Here is a 24,285-nt window from a genome sequence, read left to right on the forward strand (position 1 = left end):
CTTTACTGACAATCTGCTGACTATATAAATATTTTTTTCATTATTAAAACATCTCATCTTCTGTATGACTCAGGATTTCCACACTTGAAGACTGCATCAATCTACAGAATGTCAGCGCTGCAAGTCATGAATACTGTTGTAATCATCAAGTGGTTTGCCTGTCTTATTTTTGCTTTTAAATAAAGTCAATTTCTTATTTGCTTTGCAAAGACATATGACTCTTTCAAAATCACCTGAGCCTTTTGCTGCGGACAAGTATTGCATTACTTAAGATCGCCCCAGATTTTCCAATCAGAATAACAGAAGTCATTCTCTCGTTATAAATTCATCTATTCAATTTCTTGTTTCCATGTCTCTGCATTTCTACAATGTGAATCTTAAAAAGTTAATTCCTCTGTGGCCTGAAATGTATCAGATATCTAATGGATCCTTGTGGTTAAACTTCTTGGTGATGGAACATAAAAAACTTTGCTTTAATTACCAGGCATTCATTTGTAAATCTCAAAATAGGCATACGTAAAGCACAAGAAAATGAGCAACTACAAACAAAAAACCCTACTAATAAGTTGCAAAAGAAAAGCAGGGCTACAATTTTTTTTTATTAAGACAACTGGTAATGGTAGATCGGGATAATTAAGAGTCAACAAGTACATTTAGTTTTTCCCAGCGAGGGTGGAGTGGGGCAAAATTGTTAACCCATGAATCTTATGTGGTCTACATTTTGGGATTTCCAATGATTCTTCTTGCTGGAACAAAATCCACTCTGCTACAGGTTCTGCTCCTATTCAGACTTTCCTGCTTCCTCACTTACCCAAATCAAACCTACTTGAAATTAATTCGTAACATATCCTGAGATTTCCCCACTGGCTGTCTGAAACCACATCTGTTTACCTTCTTTATGGTAGCCATTTTCTTTTAGTTCTATTGTTCAGACCATGAGATTTTTCAGTAGAAAGGAAAAAAAATCACAAAAATGAGGTGAGCTAACATTTTCTTAGGGCCTTAATGATTATATTAGGAATGGTGCTAAGTACTTTATATGAAACATCATACTTCATGCTCCTAATCATGCTGAAATAATATCCATTTTACAAATGAGAAAATTTAAGTTAAGATACTTTATGCAATTATTAAGTGAGAGAAATAGGATTTTAAAAGAGGTGATCTGATGTCAGAGTCAAGGGTCTTAAACATCATATATGTGTTCACCTTATGAGAATTATACTGGCTGTAGCCTAAGTCAAAATTATCACAAAATCAATTCAAGGAAAACTATAAAAAGGAGTATTTTTATACTCCTTTTTGCACTGCTTAGAAACACCCTGATGTAACAGAACTGATCAAGATTAACAAAATGGCCCTCAGTGATTTTTAAAAAATTCTCCATTTGTCACATTTTTCCTAAGATGACATAAATGATGACATAGTAGTCTGTTACACTTTTGATGAAGACCACTTCAATGGTGTGATAGGATGTGTCATATTTAACTGATGTGTGCCTCCATATGTGTCTTTAATTTAACCACCATACCCCCTGCCAGACTTCTCTAGTGTGAACTTTAAAAACATAGAGTGGTCAGTTGGCTCTTGAGGTGGTTGTCAAAAATGAACTAAGAAACAAAGATATCAATTTTATACTCCAGTGTCTGAGTTTGAAATTCAGTTAGGACAAAAGCCTGAAAGAAACTGAAGGTCCATAGACAGACCCATTTCTTTACTTCAATTACAACACCACTACTGCCTGACCACCAAAAGAAAAGGAAAAAAAAAAAAAACTATTCAGAGCCAGGATGAGAGTAAAGGAAATATGAACATACCAAAAAATAATAATAGTAATAAAACAAACAAAAAACCCACCACCACAACAAAAAGCAACAAAAACAACAACAATAACAACAACAAAAACCTTTGGATAAGGGCAAGTGAGAAGTCTTGGTCAAGGAAGAGGATGAGAACATGATTTTCCTTAAAAATTTGAAGATTCTAAACAGTCTTAGTCCATTTGGGCTGCTATACCAAAATACCATAAACTAGATAGCTTATAAACAACCAAATCCTATTTACCACAGTTCTGAAGGCTGGGAAATCTAAGACCAAGGTGCCAGCAGATTTGGTGTTCGGTGAGAGCCTGTTTTCTGGTTCACAGAGAGTGCCTTCTGCTGTGTGATCACCTGAGATCTCTCTCAGATCTCTTTTATAAGGGCATTGATTTGCACTCATGAAAGCTCTGCCTCCATGACCTGATCACCTCCCAAAGGCCCAGCCTTCTAATACCATGACCTGGGGGCTGGGATTTCAACCTACGAATCTGGGGGAGATGTAGTTATTCAGATCATAGCACTGACTGTATATAACAAGGCATCATGACTCATATTCTAGCGGAGACTCAGGGAGGCAGCGGCTTCACAGATTCACCTCTTGTAAAATGCTATAGAAATAAGAAAATAGAGGTCGGGCGCGGTGGCTCAAGCCTGTAATCCCGGCCCTTTGGAAGGCCGAGACGGGCGGATCACGAGGTCAGGAGATCGAGACCATCCTGGCTAACATGGTGAAACCCCGTCTCTACTAAAAAATACAAAAAAACTAGCCGGGCGAGGTGGCAGGCGCCTGTAGTCCCAGCTACTCGGGAGGCTGAGGCAGGAGAATGGCGGGAACCCGGGAGGCGGAGCTTGCAGTGAGCTGAGATCCGGCCACTGCACTCCAGCCCGGGCGACAGAGCGAGACTCCGTCTCAAAAAAAAAAAAAAAAAAAAGAAATAAGAAAATAGAAATGGCGACATGGTAGGTCTGAGCGTGAAGAGCCTAGAGACTTCCCCCTCCTTAGTTTCCCTCAAGCCCTATTTTTATTTTTCCCCAAAAAGTCTTAAAGCTCGCCTACACTCCCCACAAATGGTAAAGGAGACAGTTCAGTGAGAATTCTGGGGTCCTGTCAGTATCAGCTGTGATATGGGTATCCCACAGCAGAAGAAATAGCATGGGCCACCCCAGATGAGCATCTTGGAGGGATCACAAACACTAAGAACTGAATTCAAACAGGCCAAGTTAAGTAGACCATTATTAGAAAGCACATTAGAAAGAATATTGTATAGAGAACGGCTGGAGAAACAGATTAGAGGAGGAGGGTATGTTGGAAACAGCAGTCCAGGGTAAGAATGAAAAGACAGAACCAAAAAGCAGACAACAACTTAAAACTGGACAGTTTTTGTGATGTGAATAACTTTCTAGGAACCCCAAGGAAAAAATGAGGAAAGAATCTGAGAAGAGATTTCAATTCAAATGGGATTTTGTTTTAAACTGAGAATAATGGAGCTGCCAGTGGATTGAACTAAGAATAAACATAATTGATGAGGGTAAGTCTTTGACTATTAGATAGAAATAATAAATAAACATTGGGTAACAAAAAAGTGACACTAATATACAGCTGAGTTTTAGGTACTATTTGTTTGTCAGTCATAACCTACTAAATAAACATGTTCTACTTCTGAGAAAGCATAGTCATTTGACAACACCACTGATCATGGCTCTTTAAGTAAGCTGAATATGCTTTCAATTAATTTTATTGTGGGAGATAAAAGAGGTAACCATACAATGGGAAACATGCTGTTGATTGAAAAAAAAAGGAACATAAATAGGAACATAAAGCCTGAAAGTGTGTGTAGAAACTTTGAAGATCTAAAAGTAAAGACAGCATTTATATGGGTAAATGTAAACTTTTCATTTCATACATATTAAAAGTCAAGAAGTCATGTGGATTAGAATGCTTACTATTAGGCTAAGAACCTAGTAACATTTCTATATTTAAAAAATAGATCTCCCTTTCAATCATCCTTTAATAAAGATAAGAAATACTTATTACAAAGCTAAATTATACAACACTGTGTCAGATGCTACATCAAAATATCCAAACTTCGCCAGCAACTTGACAGCTAACACTGACACATTGATATATGATCACAAAAAGGTGCAAGAGACAGTCATACTATTTTCTATTGCTTTATGAAATTATCATCATTAATGATCGTAGAATTGCATTTGTTTGTCTGAGCCCTGGGGCAATCACTTTCAATACTAGCTAAGAATTTCTAAATAAGATCTATGTAGGGGTAGCACCTTAATGCTTGCAAGAGAAAAATGTAACAGAGAAGGCTACCCAATCTGAGAACTATGATTTCATTGCAGGTGAATATCAAGATTAACATGTAGGTGCCACATTTTAAAACATTTTTAAAACTCTTGAAACATCATGGAATTCTTGCTTAAAAATGAAGTTAAACAGTATTTAGAAAGTAAAAAGCCTACATAAGATCACCTATCATCAGACAATTTGCTAAGTGTACCCAATCTACGTATACACACACATACCATTTGCCTATTTCACCAGCAGTATTATCTTGGAAAATCATATGATGTCAGTATGTGTACCTCGACCCCATCCTTTTGGAAGGCAGCACAATATTTATTCTATAGTATACTATTACCCAGTTCTCTATAGATGTACATCATTTGTACACACACACACACACAAAGAGGTGTACAAAGTTGCTGTTACTTGTGTGAATATTTAGGAGTTAAATTTCTTAGAAAAATACACATATGTATAATTGCTGAATCCAAGCATGTGAACCTTGACATTTACATATTTAATTGTGGTGACTAAATGTGCTCAGGAAATTTGTACCCATATTTATATTTTTCACTATGTATGATCAATATTACAGATTAAAAGCATCTAATTGTTTCAATGTGAGTTTCTTTCACTGTTAGTGAGGCTGGATATTGTGTGACTATGGCATTTATTCCTCTGTGTTTTAACTCTGGCCAAATGCTTATGCTTTTCAAAAAGTAATTTTCTCGTTGACTTTTAAATGCTTTCTGTATACTAGCATTTAGTATACTTTTAGGTATCCTAGCATTTTTTCCCATGTATTACAAATATTTTTGCCAGTTTGATGACTTCTCTCCATATTTAATATGCAAATTTTGAACAACAATTCTCTTTAAAGTAATCACAAATAAGATGTATTTTCTTAAACCAGACCAAAGGTTAAATTTATTATGATATTTCAAGTGCAATTATTCTCTTATAATTACAATTCTTGCACACCAAAATCATTACAAAAGATATCTAGTATGGCAGCATAATAATTTTCTGGCAGAGGGAGATTTTCCGTGTATAGAGGTATCTTCTCCAGGCACATTTAGAATGCACTTAAAATCTCCACATACTAGTATTGTCAGAAACAGCGAGGTTGAAAACTGTCTGAACTTGTCAAAATGTCTTTAAGCTCAGATTCAAAAGAGGGTAGAATAGAAAACCCACTGAACCTGATGTTACTAGAAAACCATAATTCACTATGCTATTTTAAGAAGTACAGCACCTGCTCACCTGAGGCAAACACGCAGGTGACAAAAGTTCAGCCACCCAGGTGTTTCTGCTTGCTGGTGTTTCCCAGACTCAGACAGCAAGCCACTTTATTCTGTTTGCTCTCTCAGTACCTACCTCCCTCCAAAACCTCCTTTGCACAGAATCTCTAGCCTTTGCCTTTAGTGACATCCACTTCCTCAGACATATGCATATTAAAATGCACAGCTGGAGGGTAAATTGGCAAGTACTTAAAACATCAGGATATAAAGTTACAAATCTGAACCAGTTGTTTAAAAACTGACCTTGTGATTATATATAAAATATAAATCGTAGAGTTAGGTAGTTTTGTTTTTTTGTGTGTTTGTTTTTGTTTTTTGTTTTGTTGTTGTTGTTGTTGTGTATCATAGTGGCAATTTACCGGTATCAAAATTTGAATGTCAATGTGGCCAATAACCTCTTGGGTGACTGGGGACTGACTATATGGAACGATATGGAATTTAGACACTGCTTACCAATTCAGTGACTTCCATTTCAAAAGCAGATATAAAGAAACTTTGAAGCCAGAGACAAAGAATAAAGCAAAGGCGGAAGGGAGTGGGGAAAATGAAATGGAATACTCTGTAATTTCTTCTACAGACTTTCTCCCAGAACTGGGGAGGAGCAAAATCAAAAAAATAATAATAAAAAAAATAAAAAAATAAAAAGCTTAGATCACTTATTGTAACCAAAACCACAAGTTATAATACTCTCAAGAGATCCTAACTATCCAGCCATCTGTTGGATAACAAATGTAGCCAAACATGCATCTTTAAAGAGGTTTCTAGGTTATGCAGTGACAGCTTTACAGTCCAGAAAACAGATAATCCAATCAGAGAAAGAGCTAATCTGGATCCATTTCTCACCCCAAAAGAAAAACATAATTAAGGACATAACACCAACATAGGAAACATGATACCTAGAAGTATGAATTGTAACATTTACTATTCTAAAATTTTTCAAAGATGCTTAAAAACTGCTGAAATATACTTGCATTTTAATGCCTATTTGGTGTAAATGTACTGGATTTAATGCCAATCAATCTCTCTACAAATGCAAGATATATTGGAAAGCATTCCATTAGAATGAGATATGTTGCATGTATATCAATTTTTGAGTTGACATCAGAAAATATTCATCTCTCTCTCTCTCTTTTTTTTTCTTTGAGACAAAACCTCACTCTGTCACCCAGGCTGGAGTGCAAGGCGCGATCCTGGCTCACTGCAACCTCTGCCTCCCAGGTTCAAGTGATTCTCGTGCCTCAGCCTCCCCAGTAGCTGAGACTATAGGTGTGCACCACCATGCCTGGCTAATCTTTTGTATTTTTAGTAGAGACGGAATTTCACCATGCTGTCCAGACTGGTCTCAAACTCCTGACCTCAGGTGATCCACCCACCTTGGCCTCCCAAAGTGCTGGGATCACAGGCATGAGCCACATCACCCAGCCTCATCTCACTTTTATGTGGCATGAACAGAAGATCACTCTCTGACATTTTCCAAAAGAGACTGTCCAATTCGAGCAAACATAAATACGGCTTCAATGATTATGAAGATGCTAAGCATCACCTAATAGTGCTCAAGTAAACCAGGCATGAAAATAAACACTACAAAACATAATTGCATTAAAAAAAAATTACGAAGTTAAATCCCCAGCATATCAGACTGTATCCCAAAAATAAAAAAAAATTCCCAGCATATTTTGTTTCTCATCAGTCCTTTTTGCCAAGAAATTCAGAACATGTTGCCTGCAGACAACTGTTTGTGAAACCTTATATTATTGATAAAGAGAACAAGAAAAGAATAGTTAGGCAGCCTGAAAGGGAGTAAACTGTATTTGTAAATTCCTCAGGCCATATAGAATTTTTGTATATAATCTTTGCAGACTGTTGAAAAATGGATATAAAATTGTCTGGGAACAAGTTCTGAAACAGATTTCTTCATTTGATCTGTTCTCTTAGATGCACCCCTATATGAGAGATGAGAAACAGCAAAGCTGAAAGTAGTATTTGCTGATAAGAACCTGACCGCTGAAACAGGCTTTTCAGTGCTTTGTGTAATTCTCTACTAGGAGTCATATCAGGACAACCTGGGAGTTATGACTTCCTTCTATCGTGAGCACACGAGTTTCTTTTGGGAAGGCAAGTTTTACTTTGAAAAGGTCTCCATCTCCCAACCACAGGTAGTTGATGACAATTCCTTTAAGAAAAGGGTCAAACGATGATGGCATTGCCTAATCTTGTTTGCAGTTTTTAAGAAAATACTTAAGCTAACAAGGGATGCTATCCAATTTACATAGTAATTTATATGGTAAAGGAACTTTAAAACTCCTTCATAAAATTAATGCTAAGATAAAAAAACTGATTAGATTTGCAACTTTTAAGGATTAGCATTTATTATTGGAGTTTTGTTGAGCCTAATTCATAGTCTAACTTCCTTTTTTGTACTTAAAATTTTCTTTTGTTTTATATGCATGACAAGGATGAATATCTCAATACATAAGCATAAAGGAATAGGTGTTTTTTTTATTAGTACCCTCTCATTCCACATGGCAGGATATTCTAGATAGAGAAAATGTTTAAATGTTTAAAAATGTCTTGAAGATGTTAATGTTAATCCTTCAATATTTTTATCTTCTTTTCCATTGTCTGCCCAATCAATACAAAAGCACCCAGTTTTCACTATATGGCCAGTATCAGCAAAATCACTATCAAGAAATTTAACTGTGACAAATATCACAGCTAATCTTCAAGAACAGGAAAGGATTAAGTCAGATACAGACAAAACAAAAATGACAGATGCATTCACAGCTTGCACCTCAATTTTTTAGGATGCCTCAAACCTCCAGTGTAAATTAATTTTTTGTTACAGTGAACCATATCTCAGATTCAGAATCATGACAGTTTTCATTCTGTATCATGTATCACCATCTAGAAAACACAAGCTCATTGGGTTCTCCCAGCTGTGTCAGGGGAGGAAGTGTCCTCTCCATTTTGCATCTAAGGAAGAGGAGGAGCTGAGGGGTTATAGGTTTACTCAACATAACACAACTAATAAGTGGTGATACGTGTCCAGAATCAGTTTTTCAGTCCCGTTTTTCCCTACATATATCTGGGCAGACATTTCTACATCTCTGCAAATTTTAAAGATGCCTATATTGACCAGGATTTTTATGAGCCCCTAAGTGAATTTGGGAGGGGGGGGAATAAATTACTAATGAAATTAATGTATCTCTTTTCTCTTTTTCCCTGTCTGCCCTTCTCTCTCTTTCAATGCATACATATGGATATGTACATAAATAAATATGTATATATATTCTTCTTCTAAAGTCCTTCTCATTCTTTCCTCCTCAAACTCATATTACTGACCTCAATACCTGCTGTTCCAAAAGAAAACACGATTTGACAAACTAGTCTTCTCTGCTTTCATTGAATGATATGTATGTGCACATATGATACAGAAAAACATGCAAACTTTTTGTTATTATTTTCAAAAAAGGACATATATGTGCTTTTCCTGAGCTTTTCTTTTTCAGTTAGCAATACCATATGGAACACAGTTCACTCATAGATCCCACCTCTTGATGGTAATCGCTCAATTCCACTTTTTTTCTTACTGCAAACATTGTCACAATAAACATTTTGTACATATATCATATGCTGCGGCTTGTATTTATGGAAGGTAGACTCATAGGAGTAAGAATGTTCAGCCAAAGTTTATGAATATTATTACTGTTACTACATTTTCCAGTCTACTTCTTTAAAAAACTAAAACTCTAATTTTCTAGCAGTAATATATGAGAAATAGCATTTTCTCTTAGCAAGACATCTTTTACAATGACTCAAATTTACGCCACATAACTATTTGTTTTATTATGCAGACACATCCTAAAACACACACTTTTAGAAAGCTCCTGCACCTGTTCTACCAAGTAGGAGAAGAATCTGAGGCAAATCCCCATAGTTTAGGCATTGCGACATTATGGCACCATTTTATGGAGGAAAGCCCACAGAAGCCCATGGGCATGATAGCTACATGGCTGTCAGAGGACAGGGGAATTTCATTATGGTCCTGCAGCATCCAGCTTTGAATATTTGAAACTGACAGCAATGTTCTGGAATGCATTTCTCCCCTCTTATTCATCATCCAGTTACTTTTCATGCAGATCTCACTGGCTGGGATCTCCTGGCATTTTGCATGCATCTCAAAGATGGTTTCCATTACCCTTCTGGTCATGAAATTGTCATTCTGGACATGTGCCCTACACAACTAACACCAATCAAGAGTTTGTAAATATTTTAACATAACTTTGATGTTTTTTTCCTCAGTAATAGGCTTATGACATATGCCAGAGAAAAAGAAAAAGTTTTGTAGAAAGTGTGAAGCAATTGGGTGTTGATTAGAAAAATTTTCATTGTTACCAAATCATCATAAACTCAACAATGACAACAAAGTCCAGAAAAAGTATTTCCATTATTCATAAACATTCTGCCTGGTATTTTTAAAATTAATCTGCACCTATTGCTTTGTGATGTTTAACTTTCCTAGCTGAGATAATGCCCTCAGGGTAGGTATACAAAATTCTATAAATCTTTTTTGAACCATAATAATGAGATGGAAAAACATCATATAGTCCTAGGCTGGCTTCCAGATAGAAATGTCATTTTATCTGTCTACATACTGAGATCAAATGATTTTAAGTAAACTTTTACACCTATTATATTTTAATACCATTTTTAAACATCTTCATAATTTCCTAATCATGTATATAAATTATTAATATTGTCAAGAAAGGCTTCAATGAATCCCTAATGCCATAACCCTCAGGATTCAGATGGCTAATGTATGCTCCCTGAGAAGTGAAGTAGAAAGGAGGGAAACTATTTTTAGTTGAATATCTACAATATATGATATTTTGATGCCCTCTAATCTTTAGGGTGAAAAATATCACAGTGCTTTAATATTTTAACATAAATCAAACTATTCTGTTTATTATTCTTGCGGCTCTCTAATGATTCATCTCCAAATTTATTGCATCCTGCTTTCATTGTAAAGCCTGGAATTGGAGCATTATAATATTTAAATATTCAAGCATCTTGAGTTGTAAATCTAGGTTTCCTTTAATCCTTTTTGTAAATGTAAATGTTTAGAGAGAGAAATTATTTCTAAGATGTTACTGGGTATAAAACTCCGTAATTTGAATAACATTAGTACCCCAATGAAGTTAACTTAACAGTAACTTTTAAAGAGTGTTATTTAGCAAGGTTATTTGTAGAACTTTCATGCAACTAGTGATTTTTATCCAGCTGGGTTAGCGCCAGACCACCTAAAAGAAATCATGGGTCTTGAGATGTGAGTAAGTTTTGGCAAATTTATGGGTGGAATGGAAAAGTAAGAAGTAAATAAATCTCTCTTTCATGGAGAGAAACTGCCTCTCCATTTGCTTCTCTAGTATATTTGCTATTCTCACCCTGTTTTTTGTATTTACTGTACCTAACAAAACCAAGATATTTATGTTTTTAACTAACAGACTTCATTATAAAGCATCATTGTAGTGCCAGCCACCATAATCTTAAACACTAAAGTAGTTTAGTCTGTTCCAAAGTGAATACTATATAACAATTTTGAGCAATGATGATTACAACTTAAATCCATTAAAATATAATTTTTGTCACTTGTGAATAATGTCCCTTTCACAGAATATTCAGATTAAACCGGAATGTTGTTTTTAAATATAGCTTACTGGCCTTAAACCATAAATAATTCGGAATACCATTTCATAATACCATTTAATATGATTCTGCTTTTACGATATCATCAGGCACAAGCTGTCCACGAAGAGAAAAGGGTAGATTAGGACATTTATCCACTCCTGACTTCCTCTGTAGTACCCAGTGCTTCCTATCTAATATCAAAATGGAGAGCCTCAAACCATTTTTTTCCAGTTTTCTTAACAGATGAACTTCATTCACAGGTTAGAGAGCAAAGCTTATTGCTATGAGAATCTCTTCAGAGAGAATACTAGAAACAACCTTCTGTACTTATGACAAACTTCTCAGTCTGTACTTTGCAAGTAATTTGTGGACTAGTAGCTATTGTAGTTTTGTTTCCTCTCTCTGGCAGAAAAACATTGCCCCAGTCTGTGACACACAGTCTTGATTTCACTTGATAGCTAAAGATATCTTGCTAAGTGAGAGATGAACAAGATAGTGTTTAATATCTGGACATAATCACATTTGGGGCCAGCTCATATAATGACTCACTGAGAGAATCCACTATTAGGTGGCTACTTACGCAAATTAATGGCTAGTAATTAAGATGTGTTTTTTTGAGAAGCAAAAGGCACATCAGCATATGTTTACTCCCTCTAAGCTCTAGATTTCATGGACCTGAGAAATATTAGGTTATAGAAAAAGTAATTGTTATATATATATATATACATATATATATATGCATATCATGTTGTTTTGTTTGTTTAATATTAGGTTACCTAAATGTATCCTAGCAAAAAGTATATGAATATCTCAATTCTAAGTTGTTTATGTATACTGTATATTGCATTATTGTGACATTCTTCAAAGTAAAAATAGATATTTATAACAAAATTGTAGCTAAAATAACATGAGGGATACCAAGAAAAATAAATCTGTGGATCTACAGAGGAATACAATCTCATGCCATGAGCAGCTTGTGTTTATAAAGAAGTCACACCACAAAGCATGACTACTTTTGTTTTGGGTACATTTAAATAAAGTGGATGAAGTGGAAATTGTGAAAGTCGAGTTTAAATTTCAGTAAAAAGCTCTTATTAACAAGTCTTCACTTGAAAAATTAATTTAAACTTGGCTGGAATGTACAAGGTTGTATGTCTTACATTAGGTAAATTATTGGCAGTAACAGGAAGTAAGAATGACAACATTTCAGGAGAATGCGCGGAATGATTGTGACCACTGAAAGAAGATTACTATGTCAGAATTTACTTAATGTCATCACTAAAAAATCTGAGGATGATAAGAGGAGACATATTCTGGCATTCACACGTGAATGCCTGGTAATATGTTGTACATGATCACAAATATTTCCACATTTAACTCTCCCCCTCCTTACACACAAAGGGGCCCAGTATAATACTCTGAGATAGCTGCAATCAGTCCTCCACATCCTGTGACCCTTCCTTATTCACTGTACTATTCTAGGTGTTATCTCTGGCCCCACCTACCCTTGTTAACCTAGGTTACACGCAGCTTAAAGTAAGGTGAAAGTCATTCAAAAGGTTGAAAACCATGGCTTCTATTATGGGAAAGAAACAAAGTTAAATGAGAATTTAATAAGTATACCCCCCAAAAATGTGTTCATAATAAAAGCAGAGTGGAGTGGAAAAATCTCCTGCTAAACACAATTTAAAATGCCTTTTTACTGAAGAATACATAAAACATTTTATATGCTATAGGGAACTGTGATCTCTAAGAGGTATATGTAGGCAATGTAAATAAATTCAGTTGATAATAGATCTTTTGTTTTCTCAATTAAGCCTGTATTATCACATTCGGAGTATTTTTCCTATGGAAACCATGGAACTCAGTTTAAAGATTGATAAAGGAAAGGGAAAAAAGCCTAATGTGAGACTTGTGATAACACCCTCTTGGTAAAGATGGGCATTTTTCACGTGGCACGGAGGGCAAATACAAATGATTTATGATCATACCATACTGATCATTCCAAGGTACCTGTATGTAATACCTGTTTAACAGAGGGAGCAAGAAATAAGAGTGAGCTAGCATGACAACAAAGCAATACCAAGACAAAGGTTAGAGGAATAAGGAGCCCAGGGTGCGAAATATGAGGTGGCATACACTTGCACAGCCCTGACAGTATGGATCCCTTTAAATTTTGTTCCAGAGGCACCTCACTCCCTTCACCACCACTCAGCCCATCAGAAAAAATGGACCACCTTACTTCATTCCTATGGCAGTTTTGCCTACCAAACCTCAAACCCTATTATAATATGTTGTAATGAATCTTAACAATTTAAATACTTAAAAAAAATTTAAAAATTAAAAATTTAAATGTAAATATTTTAAAAATTGCAGATATATGCTCTTTGAAAAAAAAAAAAGATTCCAAAAATACAGAAATATATAAAATAAAAAGTGAGGTTCTCTCAACCCCACAGTTATACTCCTAGATATATTTCCAAGAGAACTAAACACACATTTACATAAACACTTGTACATGAGGGCCGGATGCGGTGGCTCACACCTGTAATCCCAGCACTTTGGGAGTTCGAGGCAGGCAGATCACGAGGTCAGGAGTTTGAGACCAGCCTGGCCAACATAGTGAAACCCCGTCTCTACTAAAAATGCAAAAAATCAGCCGGGCGTGGTGGCAGACACCTGTAATTCTAGCTACTCAGGAGGCTGAGGCAGGACAATCGGTTGAACTCGGGAGACAGAGGCTGCAGTGAGCCGAGATCTTGCCATTGCACTCCAGCCTGGGCAATAAGACTGAAACTCTGTCACAAAACAAAACAAAACAAAATAAAACAAAATCTTGCACATGAGTGTTCATCGCAGTATTATTCCTGTTAGCCAAAAAGTAGAAACAAATCAAATGTCCATATGCATTTGTTTATGCATCAAATGCATAAGCAAAATGTAGTATTATCCACACAATGAAATTGTACCCAGCTCCAAAAAAGAAGGACTTTGTGATAAATGCTACAACACGCATGAAACTGGAAAACGTTATACTAAGTGAAAAAAGACACAAAAAGCCACATATCATACAATTCCATTTGTATGAAACGTCCAAAATAAAAAATTCCACAGAAGTAGAAAGCAGACTAATATTTGCCAGGCATAGGGGATAGGGAAAATTGGGAGAGATTCCTAAGAGGAATAGGAGTTCTTGTTGAAGTGATGGAATGTTCTGTAATCAGAAGGTTGCACAATATTGTGAATATAAGACCCATCAGTTATATTTATGAAAATGGTGAAGCATATGCTATTGTGAAATATATCTAAATAATAAATTTTTAGAAGTTAAAAAAGTGAAAGTCTGTCCATCTTCTCTTACATAGCTAGAATTTACAGAGTACTTGTTATATGCCGGGTATATTTGTAAATGCTTTAACGAATGAACTAATTTAATCTCAGAACAATCCTATTTAGACATCGTTTACCAATAAAGAAGTCGAAGTAGAAGGAGGGCAAAGTCATTGGTCAAAAGTCTGCTTCTTTTGTAAGTGGCAAAGCTGGGCTTAGAAAATCAGGCAGTCTGGCTTCCAAGCTCATGCTATCCACGAACTTACCATGAGTAACTACCATTAAAAGTTGGGATAAACACTTCAGGATAACTTTCACTGGGGAGTGCATGCGCCCACACGCATGAGTGTGTGTAGAAGATAACAGTTATACACGGATGATACTGAGGGTCAGCAACTACCCACAGACCAAATTCGGCATCACTTGTTTCTGTACACCCACGAGTTAAGAATGTAAGAGTGAATTTTTCAGTGGTTGGAAGAAAAGAAGCAAAAAAGCAGAGTAGCATTTGATGACACGTGAGAAATATATAAAACTCAAATTTCAGTGCAAATCAATAAAGTTTTATTGGAACAAAACCATCTTCATACCAGTTTTGTCTACAGCTGTTTCTGCACCACATGAGCAGAGTAGAATTAGGCAGTGGCAACAAGAGACCTGTATGGCACGGCAAAGCATAAAATATTTTGATCTGTTTCTTTACAGAAAAATTTTGCTAACCCCTGAATTATGCCATACATGATACTATAAAACTTTTGTTTGTCACTACACATTATATTATGTTCCACCTTCTAGATTTCAAGGTTTCCTTACTTTCTTTAAGTAGATACAATGAAAAAAAGCACCTAAAATTATTAAACCATTTGCAATGAATTGAATGTTTATGACTCCCCTCCAAATACATTCAGATGTTGAAATCCTAACCCCCAAGGTGATGGTATAAGAAAGGGAGCCTTAGAAGGTAATTAGGTTATGAAGGTGGAGTCCTCGTGAATGGCATTATTGTCCTTATAAAAGAGATCTTTAAGGTTACTTTGCCCGTTTCATCATATGAGGTTGCAATGAAAAGATGGGCATCTAGAAAACAGGCCCCTACCAGACATCAAATCTTTTAGAACCGTGATCTTGGATTTCGCAGTCTCCAAAACGATGACAATAAATTTCTGTTGTTTACAAGCTACCCAGTGTATGGTATTTTATTATAACAGCTTGAAAGCACTAAGACATCATTTCTCTACTAATGAAAATTTTGTGTTTTTAGACGGGGCGCAGTGGCTCATGCCTTAATCCCAGCACTTTGGGAGGCCATGATGGGTGGATCACGAGGTCAGGAGCTCAAGACCAGCCTGGCCAACACAGTGAAACCCCATCTCTACTAAAAATACAAAAATTAGCTGGGCAGGGTGGCATGTACCTGTAGTCCCAGCTACTCAGGAGGCTGAGACAGGAAAATTGCTTGAACCTGGGGAGTGGAGGTTGTGGTGAGCTGAGATCGCACCACTGCACTGCAGCCTGGGCGACAGACAGAGCAAGACTCTGTCTCAAAAAAAAAAAAAAAAAGAAAAAGAAAAAGAAAATTTCACGTTTTTACCAAGTTCCACTAAAAATAATTGGATTAATGTATTTATTTTCTAATGGATGTGAAAATGACCTATATCTTAATGGTCCAGGTCACCAGGACTTTGAGAAGTTTTATGACTGTATGAAGGTTCTTCTCTTGGCTGCTTCGTAGTCACCAATTGTTGATGCTGAGTTTTCAGCTGAATCACTGTTTCAGGCTGTGTGGTCAGGCCAGTGTGGCAGAGGTTATAGAGAGGGACCCAAGTTTCACTGTGCTCAACTGCTCTAGTACCCCTTCCTAGCTTGGTCCTATTATGCAGAAACTTCTGTTCATTTAAAAGTAGTTGGAAAAGTGGTAGAGTGGCTACTACCCTTTTGCTGTCCCTCTTTAGAGGATAGTGTGGTGTACAACCAGATCCCTGTCTCTTTAGGACCGAAGCATTTATTCTCCTGTTGCTGGCAATTCCTGAGTCTCAGTTGCTTCTCTCTTTGGGAATTGTCTTCAGCTGAACAAACCCACCTTGCCCAATATCATGTCCTCTTCCCAGAAGCAGATCACAACTTCTAACTGGTCAATTCAGGAGTGTAAAAGCACAACCCCCTTGACCCCAGGCAGAAAAGTTATGAAGAACCATCTCACTCTGGAGCACCTTGTAGAATCCAGGCCTCTATTCACTTCATCGGTGAGACTTCTTCTGCCCAAATCTCTTATCCTCCAAAGATGTTGCCCTGAGAACATTACCCCATAAATTGTCTACAAGCAAATCTGAGTCTCAGAATCTGTTTCCTAGAAAGATTGACCTACAACACCTCTCTCTAACTCCTCTCAAAGAAAGAGAGATGTAATATTTGTTATTATATCTGAGTTTAGCAGAATAAAATGACCACATATGGCTCAGCCCCATCCACTCACTCTTTTTCAGGCCAGCCTTGATGCATGATGGTGCACTGTCCTGCTTGTGCCTTTTGTAGGGAAACTGTACAAGAGTTAGGCCTCAGATTATGTTTTTCAGAGAAAAATCTGATCAATCATCAATCTCTTCATAGTAATGGAGCTCTAAGCTGTATAACAAGGAAGGTGTCCATGGGAATCTTCTCTGAAGTTAAGATTTTCCCCAGAACTGCATGTACCAGAATCTAAATTTAGCTGAAGGCAGCAGGAGGTCTAATTGTGGCATTAAGTCTAATCTAGAATCTCCAATTCTGCCTAATCAATGATTATGCTAATAATTTTATCTTTATTTTCATGATTCCTTTGTTTTCTCAATTGGGTCAAAATTTGTGAAACGAATCTTGATTGCTGTCCTAAACCCATACTGACAAAGGGCAGCACGCCACACAGGCAATAGGAAAACTTTTATCTTTCACTATTAACCATTTTAATAGTCGAATTCACCTAATTTTACCTGATTTACTTATACAAGGAGATGTTATCCCAGTAATCCCTGAGAGACGGACACGTCTTAGTCCAAACTTCAGCTTGGACACATAACAATGCAATTTAAGCAAGTAGTTTTCTGAGCCTCAGGTTTCTTATTCATAAATGAAACTAACAAGAACTATCTCAGATTTAGTTTAAGAATTTAAAGTAATAGTGTGTGTGTGTGTATGTGTGCGTGCATATATATAAAGTACCCCAGGTAATGCCTCATGTTGTGAGTAATAAATGCTCATTCATAGCTCTGTAAGTATGAAGACTTATCATAAATGATATCCAACTGGGTCCTCTCAAGAATTTCCAGGGGAAAAAAAAACCCTCTCATCTACTTCCAAAAGGTGTGAGAATGGCTTTTCATCTTGATGAGATTATTTCAAGCTGAAATTCTGTAACAAGTCAGTGAATCAAGCTCACACTGAAGTGAACAAGTACAAAGCAGGCCATCAAAATGAAAGAGCAATAATCACATCCATTTCCCCCTTATTGGTAGAATTCATAGAGGGAAGAACATGCCCTTTACCTGCTAAGAGCATTGTTACTGTTGCCACATAGGTACCACATAAGACATAGAAGAGCCTCCTGAGACCGGCTGTCCATGAAGGCAGCTGCCAAATTGGGAACTCTAATAAGATCTGGCTTCAGGCATCACATGACTCCCAAGTTGTCTTCACTCTGTTAGTATGTGGCAAAGAAAGAAGGGAAGTCTGCGCTGGCTGTCCCATCACACACTCTCCTGCAGAGGGAGTACCGAGTCCCCTGACACTTTGTTTAGAAAAGCAGCTTGAACCCAGTCTCAAGAGGAAGCTGAAATGGGTTAGATGGGGCAATGATCAACAATGGAAAGTTCAGTGGAGAAAAGTTAACCAAAATAAGAATGTTCCACTCACGTCACGTGAGAGGTAAAATAAAGCTGAGCATTTATGACTCTGGGGAATTATTTGTTGTGAACCAGCACATGACTCAGGGTTCTCCATACTACACAAAAGCTAACGAAGGAAAGAATTTCTTTAAGCTTTTGGAAAGAGAGTTCCAGTGTGCCACAAAATGTTCTAGCAAAAGAATCTGGGACCCACCACTTTGGACTCTAGGGATGCAATGATCAATTTGTCGTTTTGGGCTCTGATGCCTGTGATTTCATGAGCTCAGAACTATGAATACTATTAACATGACTAGTCTGGTTCAAAAATCAAGCTTAGATAGTTAACACATGACCTTCAGAACTAGCGAATTCCAGAGAGGAGATGAATGTTCTGTGAAGAAATTATTTCCTTACTATTGGTTTCTAAATCTGTTGAATATAAATTTTATAGTAGTCTTTTAAGTCTTGTATTATTTAAATCAGAGACAGGAAGAGAGGAGAGGAACAAAGGAGGAGGAATAGGAAAGAGAAAAGAAGGGAAGGCAAAGGAGGGTAAAATCAGGGAAAGGAGGGCAATGGAGGGGAGGGGAGGAATAAAATGAAGAAAAAAATCATTATTTTAATTCCCTAATTCTTGTTCTTATTTAGTTCCCTAATTCTTGTTCAAAAGGCTACACTATAGACTATATTTCAGAAAGCAGTTTTTATAAGTCATACATGAGGCCTAACAAAAAAAAGGAAGGAAAGAAAAATTACTGAAGTGTACTATTTCTGAATTCTATTAGGCCTGACACATGGTGTAATGCACAGAGACATGGGAGATTTAAATAACGGGCTCAGTTCTTTGTAAACAGAAGGTACCAGAGATTCCATTTCAAAGGAACAGACTACTAGCCTAAGAGATGAGAGAAGAGCTCTGAGACCTTTCTCAGGCTGTATTGCATGAGCTAGTCATACCAGTTTCTGCAGGAATGCAGAAATTATTGCAAAATGGCTAGGTTCCATAAACATGTTGGTAAAGCTTAACTTTACAGATAAGAAAAAATAACTTCAAAACAAATTTCCACCTTTTCTTAAATTTTAAATTTTAAAATTTCTTAAATTTTATCTTGTTAGAGAAAGAAAGAAATCCAGCAGCTTACCTGTATCAAATCCCACACTTGGCACTATGTCTACTGTTCCATGAAAGGCTCCAGCCCATGCTGAGGTAGCAGAGGTGACTGTAGTCGGTTCTGTCTTTGTGATGTCACACTGGGGAGCAGGAATCCTGGCCGCATGCACTGAAGGCATCAGCAGAGGCCCATAGGATGGATCCAGGGCAGAACCAGCAGGAGGGTGGTGATGGTGGTGATGATGGTGGCGGTGGCGCATGTGGGCATGAGGGTGGTGGTGCCGCATGTACACGTCATGCATATGGCTGTAGGATGGGCTCACCTGAGATGTCAAAGGATAAGGCCAGGACTCAGACACAGCAGGGGGAGGGGCTGGGCCAGTCTGATGCAGGCTGTGTCCTGGCCAAGGACTGGGATCAGCTGCAGAAAAGGTGCCAGGGGGTCCAGTGACCTGGAAGTCAGGATGAACTCCCCCCAGACAAGGTGCAGGTGGGGGCTGGTAAGAGCTGGTCCAAAAGGAAGTTGGGAAACTATTCCGTTGGCTTGAGAGAGCTGAGCTGTCTGAGAAGACAGAAAATAAAAAATGTGATTAACATAAGACTCAGTTTTGGGATAGACTTGCCTCTAATTGTCCAATAATATTTTACAAGCAGTCAAATGAGCATGCACTCTTATTCTTCCCAAACAGGGGTGAACCGATACCAGGTTGGCCTCTGGGCTCGCAAGTCAATGGGCCCGTGTGCAGGATCCAAAGTGTTGAATGAGCCTCCCTCCATTTGCTTTGCTTGGCTTATGCCGTCACAGTCTGTGCTAAGGTTTGCAATTTGGGGATTGAAAAATTTCATTTCCTTCTGAGTACCTTGCAGCCATTAGGCCTAAGAGGAGGTCATAGCTACCCACTTCACTGGTAAAGAAAGCTTATGCCATAAATGAGGTTTATATAAGTTGGAAATGATCATTTTTACCAACTTCTAAATGCAAATACGATTTTCATTTAAAGCAAAGATTTTAATGCCGAAGGTAACAATGAAAGTAAGATCAGAATTACTTATACTCACTAACACTCATTTTCCATTAAGAAGAGTGTATTCCAGCCTCTTTTTTTTTTTTTTTTTTTTTTTTTTCTTTTTATTTTCTGTGGAGATCTGGGAGTCTCTAGACCGAGAACAACAATAGTCAATATTTAATAGAGTATCAAATGTCCAACACTATGCCATGGGCTTTTCATGGATAATCTCATAGGAGTTTCATTCCAGACCTACGGGGTAATTATTGTTATTATCCCCATGATGAGAAAATCCCAGCAGAGAAGCCTAAGGCCTAAGATAGCAAGAATGGTTGTAGGCTTTGAAGCCAGGTGGCCTAAATGGCCAATGGCTGGTCCTCTTCATAAAGTGCCACAAGAGGGCACAATTGAAACTATGAACCTCAACATCTCGAATTTGGTGAAGATCCTATGGAAATGATCAGTGGAGGAAATTCAAGTAGAGGTCACGGGTTTGAGGAACTGTTTTGGGGAGACGGAAATATCAAAGAATAGCACTTAGAGACAAATAAGAAAGAAAATCCTCCCCTAACTCTTCATCAATTCAATTTCCTACTCGATCATAACACGTTTACACATGACCTACTACGTATCAAACGTAGGCTCCAGCGATGACCAAATGGACACCATTTTTAGTCACAGTCTGCAGAAGGATAGATAAGTAAAAACAGACATGTGCAAGGTGACACGGTAGGTATTCTCCCAACAGGAAGCACAGAGAGCACCGACCCAGCTTAGAAAGTGATAGGTAAGTGGAAGCTGACAGGCTGAGTAGGGGCTAGCCCTGGGAAGAGAGCTTTAGGCAAATGGATCAGCACATAAGGAAAGGCCATGTATCACACACACACGCGCGCACACACACACACACAGGACAACAGCAGCATTTGAAAGACAAAAAGAGTTCGGTAGGCAGAAGGTGGCAAAAGAAAAAAATGAGACTACTGAAATAAAGACCCAGACGGGTGTGACTTGCTGGCCAAGGTACTGAATGTAAATTCTATTCTGAGGTGGTAGGGTCTCAATGGGCTTTGAAGGGTTTTAATCTAGGAAGTGGCATAGTCAAATCCATTTGTAGAAAGGTCAGTGCCTCCACCTGTAGCCTGCTGCCTACAGTGTTGTGTAACTGAACAAGCACTGGGCTGGGAGACCAAGGAGCCCAGCTTTCATCCTAGGTCTTACCCTAGGACTCTCATTTTATCACCCCGTATGGACCCATTGGTCTTTCCATGGCTTACTTTCTTTCACTAAGAAAATGAAGTATTTGAATCCATTAATTCAAATTATCTACTGGCTTAATACTGCTAACAGTCTGTGAAGTGCCTTATGGATTATTTTTAACTATAGAAGAAGATATCTTCTAAAGACATTAGTTATGCAAGTTTAAAGAGAGTATTTGTATACTGAGTTCCACATAAAAGAAACTTGCTAGATCTTTCCATTGAATGAAGGGTAAGAATGGAGGATATCTTAGGAAGTATTTTAAAATAAGAACATTCAAAACATTATCTATGTTCTCACTTTATAAATTTCCAGGCCATACTTTTCTTACCTCAGGGAAAGCTTAAAAAACTTCAATCAACCACCACGTATATTATTTGGTTAACATAATTAGGCTATTAATGTGGTGTTTGAACATCTCCTCTCCCCTAAAGGCTGTGGCAGCAGCACTGCAAGCTCTTCTATTCTCTCCCCTTCAGCCAGGCATGGGCACCAGCACTATGATCATTTATCCCATCTCTCCTGTGGTCAAACAGCTATTCACAGTCAATTCCCTCCCTCACAACATCTTCATCGATCTCAAAACACGCAGAGGAAATCTAGGAGATGATGTTCTTCAAAAAGCAAAGAATGGAAGTGCACACTTTAAGTCTTCAACAAACCTCAGGAAACTTGTAATTGAATGGTTTTGTTAAAATCAAAATCTATCCAAAAACACACCCTAAAATCAACCTTACTGGCATTGAGGTAAATATGTTTTCTTGAATTAACAATTGTCTCTTTGCAACATATGAAAAATACTATTAATGACAAGAAGGAAAGTCATATAAGTTGCAAGAAGAAAATTCAATGTGCCTTAGGTGATGGTCATTTGTAGAATATTTCAATCACACCCACAATGAAAGCCATCAATATTTAAAGCTTAAAACCCATGCACAGAGTTTAGAGAGGCTCCTTATTCTACATAGTTCATCCCTGCTACCACACGTCTGCTACTTTGCTCTCACAACCCCCATCTTGTGGGACCAAAGCCTTCATTCTGCTCCTAACTTCCATCTCCTGAGGGGCTAGAATCCTATTATGAAAACTAGGTAACCCCAACCACAAGTAAGTGCCAGGGATACAGAATTCCCCTTATTAAAATCCACTATCAAGATGTCAAAAGTACAGAGTATATACCATTTCCCTGTATGCTTTTAGTCTCATTTATATGTGTACATGGAGCCAATCTTATTTTATAGATGCTTATGCAGTTTGAATATGCAGGCACAAAAGGGAATAATGAATGAATTCCTTATCAAAAATATTATTGGTCTATTTATGAAGCACTGTACCATGATTAGTGAATACATCATTATTGAAAGTAGAAATCTATTTTTGAAAATGCACTCCATAAAGAATGAACAGAGTTTAAAAATGCTCCAGGGAAAAATAAAATTAAAAGGAACTTAATATTTTCCCAGTCAATATTTCTCTTGAGATTAATATGAAGTTTGCAAAGATCTATGCAGCCCTTAAAAAAAAATCTGTTGCATTTACAATTGAAACAATATTGAATTGAAAATAAGTTTATGAAGAAGTTTATACTTCAGAATCACTATTTGGTGTCTTGCTTGTTTAAAGAAAAAAGTCTTGATGCAAAGGAAAAGATGATATGCTTTGTTTCATGCCTGAGAATCAGTGTGCTTATTTCATATGTATGTAAATTTTTTTCATTACATGATCCTTTGCTTATGAGTACATAATCACAGCCATATTTGTTGGATGAAGAAAACATATGAAAAGCTATATGAGCTATTTCTATGCAATATTACATTTCAAGTTAGTGAAGGCAATACAGTACTTTATGCTATTAGCACTATGTGGTGACTTTGGATTCAATATTACCTGATACACAGATGATGTTAACCGATATTTGGATGATGTTGACACTGACAGTCTAACACATACAAAAAGCCCAACTATAATTTTGACTCAATATGCATTTGGGGTTAAAAATATTACACACACATACATACACACAAGTTTATTTCTAGACAAAAAAGAAAATGGTAATATTGATACATTGTCTAATACAATCCACTCAAAGCAAACCTAGTAATCTCACTATCTGATTTAGACTGGAACATGGTACACCAGGTGTCTCTTTCAATTTCATAATAGCTGGGATACTTTTTACATTGATTCTCAATGTCTTTTTAAAACACACACACACACACACACACACACACACCCAAAAAACAATTTTAAAAAATCTCAGGGTAAAAAAGTTAAGAAAGATAAGATTCCAAATTTAAAGAATGATACAGCTTATTAATTTTGAAAATAACAGCAACTAAATTAAAAGGAAAATAGGACAATGAAGTGTGGTAGAAACTCTAAGTCATCTTAAAATTTTCCAGAAAACACATTAGAATCAATATTGATTAAAACATCATTATTAAATGTTAAAAGGTAACATTTTTACGTTTTTTATTAATATCAGTTAAAAAACAAAATTCTACTCAATTCTTAACCTAAAGTGTTCTTGCTGTAATTTCATTGCTATTCTCTTGTTGCTCTTCCCACGAAAATAAATGTCTGGGTCAGAGGTGAAATGACATGTGTTCCAG

General features: G+C 37.0%; 1 protein-coding gene across 2 annotated transcripts in view; it reads right to left on the reverse strand.

The window, feature by feature from the left end:
* The window catches only part of VGLL3 (vestigial like family member 3), a 50,762-nt gene that overhangs the window by 8,278 nt on the left and 18,199 nt on the right, over positions 1-24,285 (reverse strand). For both annotated transcript variants that reach the window (XM_030939712.1, XM_030939715.1), the window contains exon 3: positions 19,441-19,971. In XM_030939712.1, the coding sequence (XP_030795572.1) occupies positions 19,441-19,971 (531 nt within the window). The remainder of the gene's footprint in view (positions 1-19,440; positions 19,972-24,285) is intronic.

Source organism: Rhinopithecus roxellana, chromosome 1 (assembly GCF_007565055.1).
Source record: "Rhinopithecus roxellana isolate Shanxi Qingling chromosome 1, ASM756505v1, whole genome shotgun sequence".
Classification (NCBI taxonomy): domain Eukaryota; kingdom Metazoa; phylum Chordata; class Mammalia; order Primates; family Cercopithecidae; genus Rhinopithecus; species Rhinopithecus roxellana.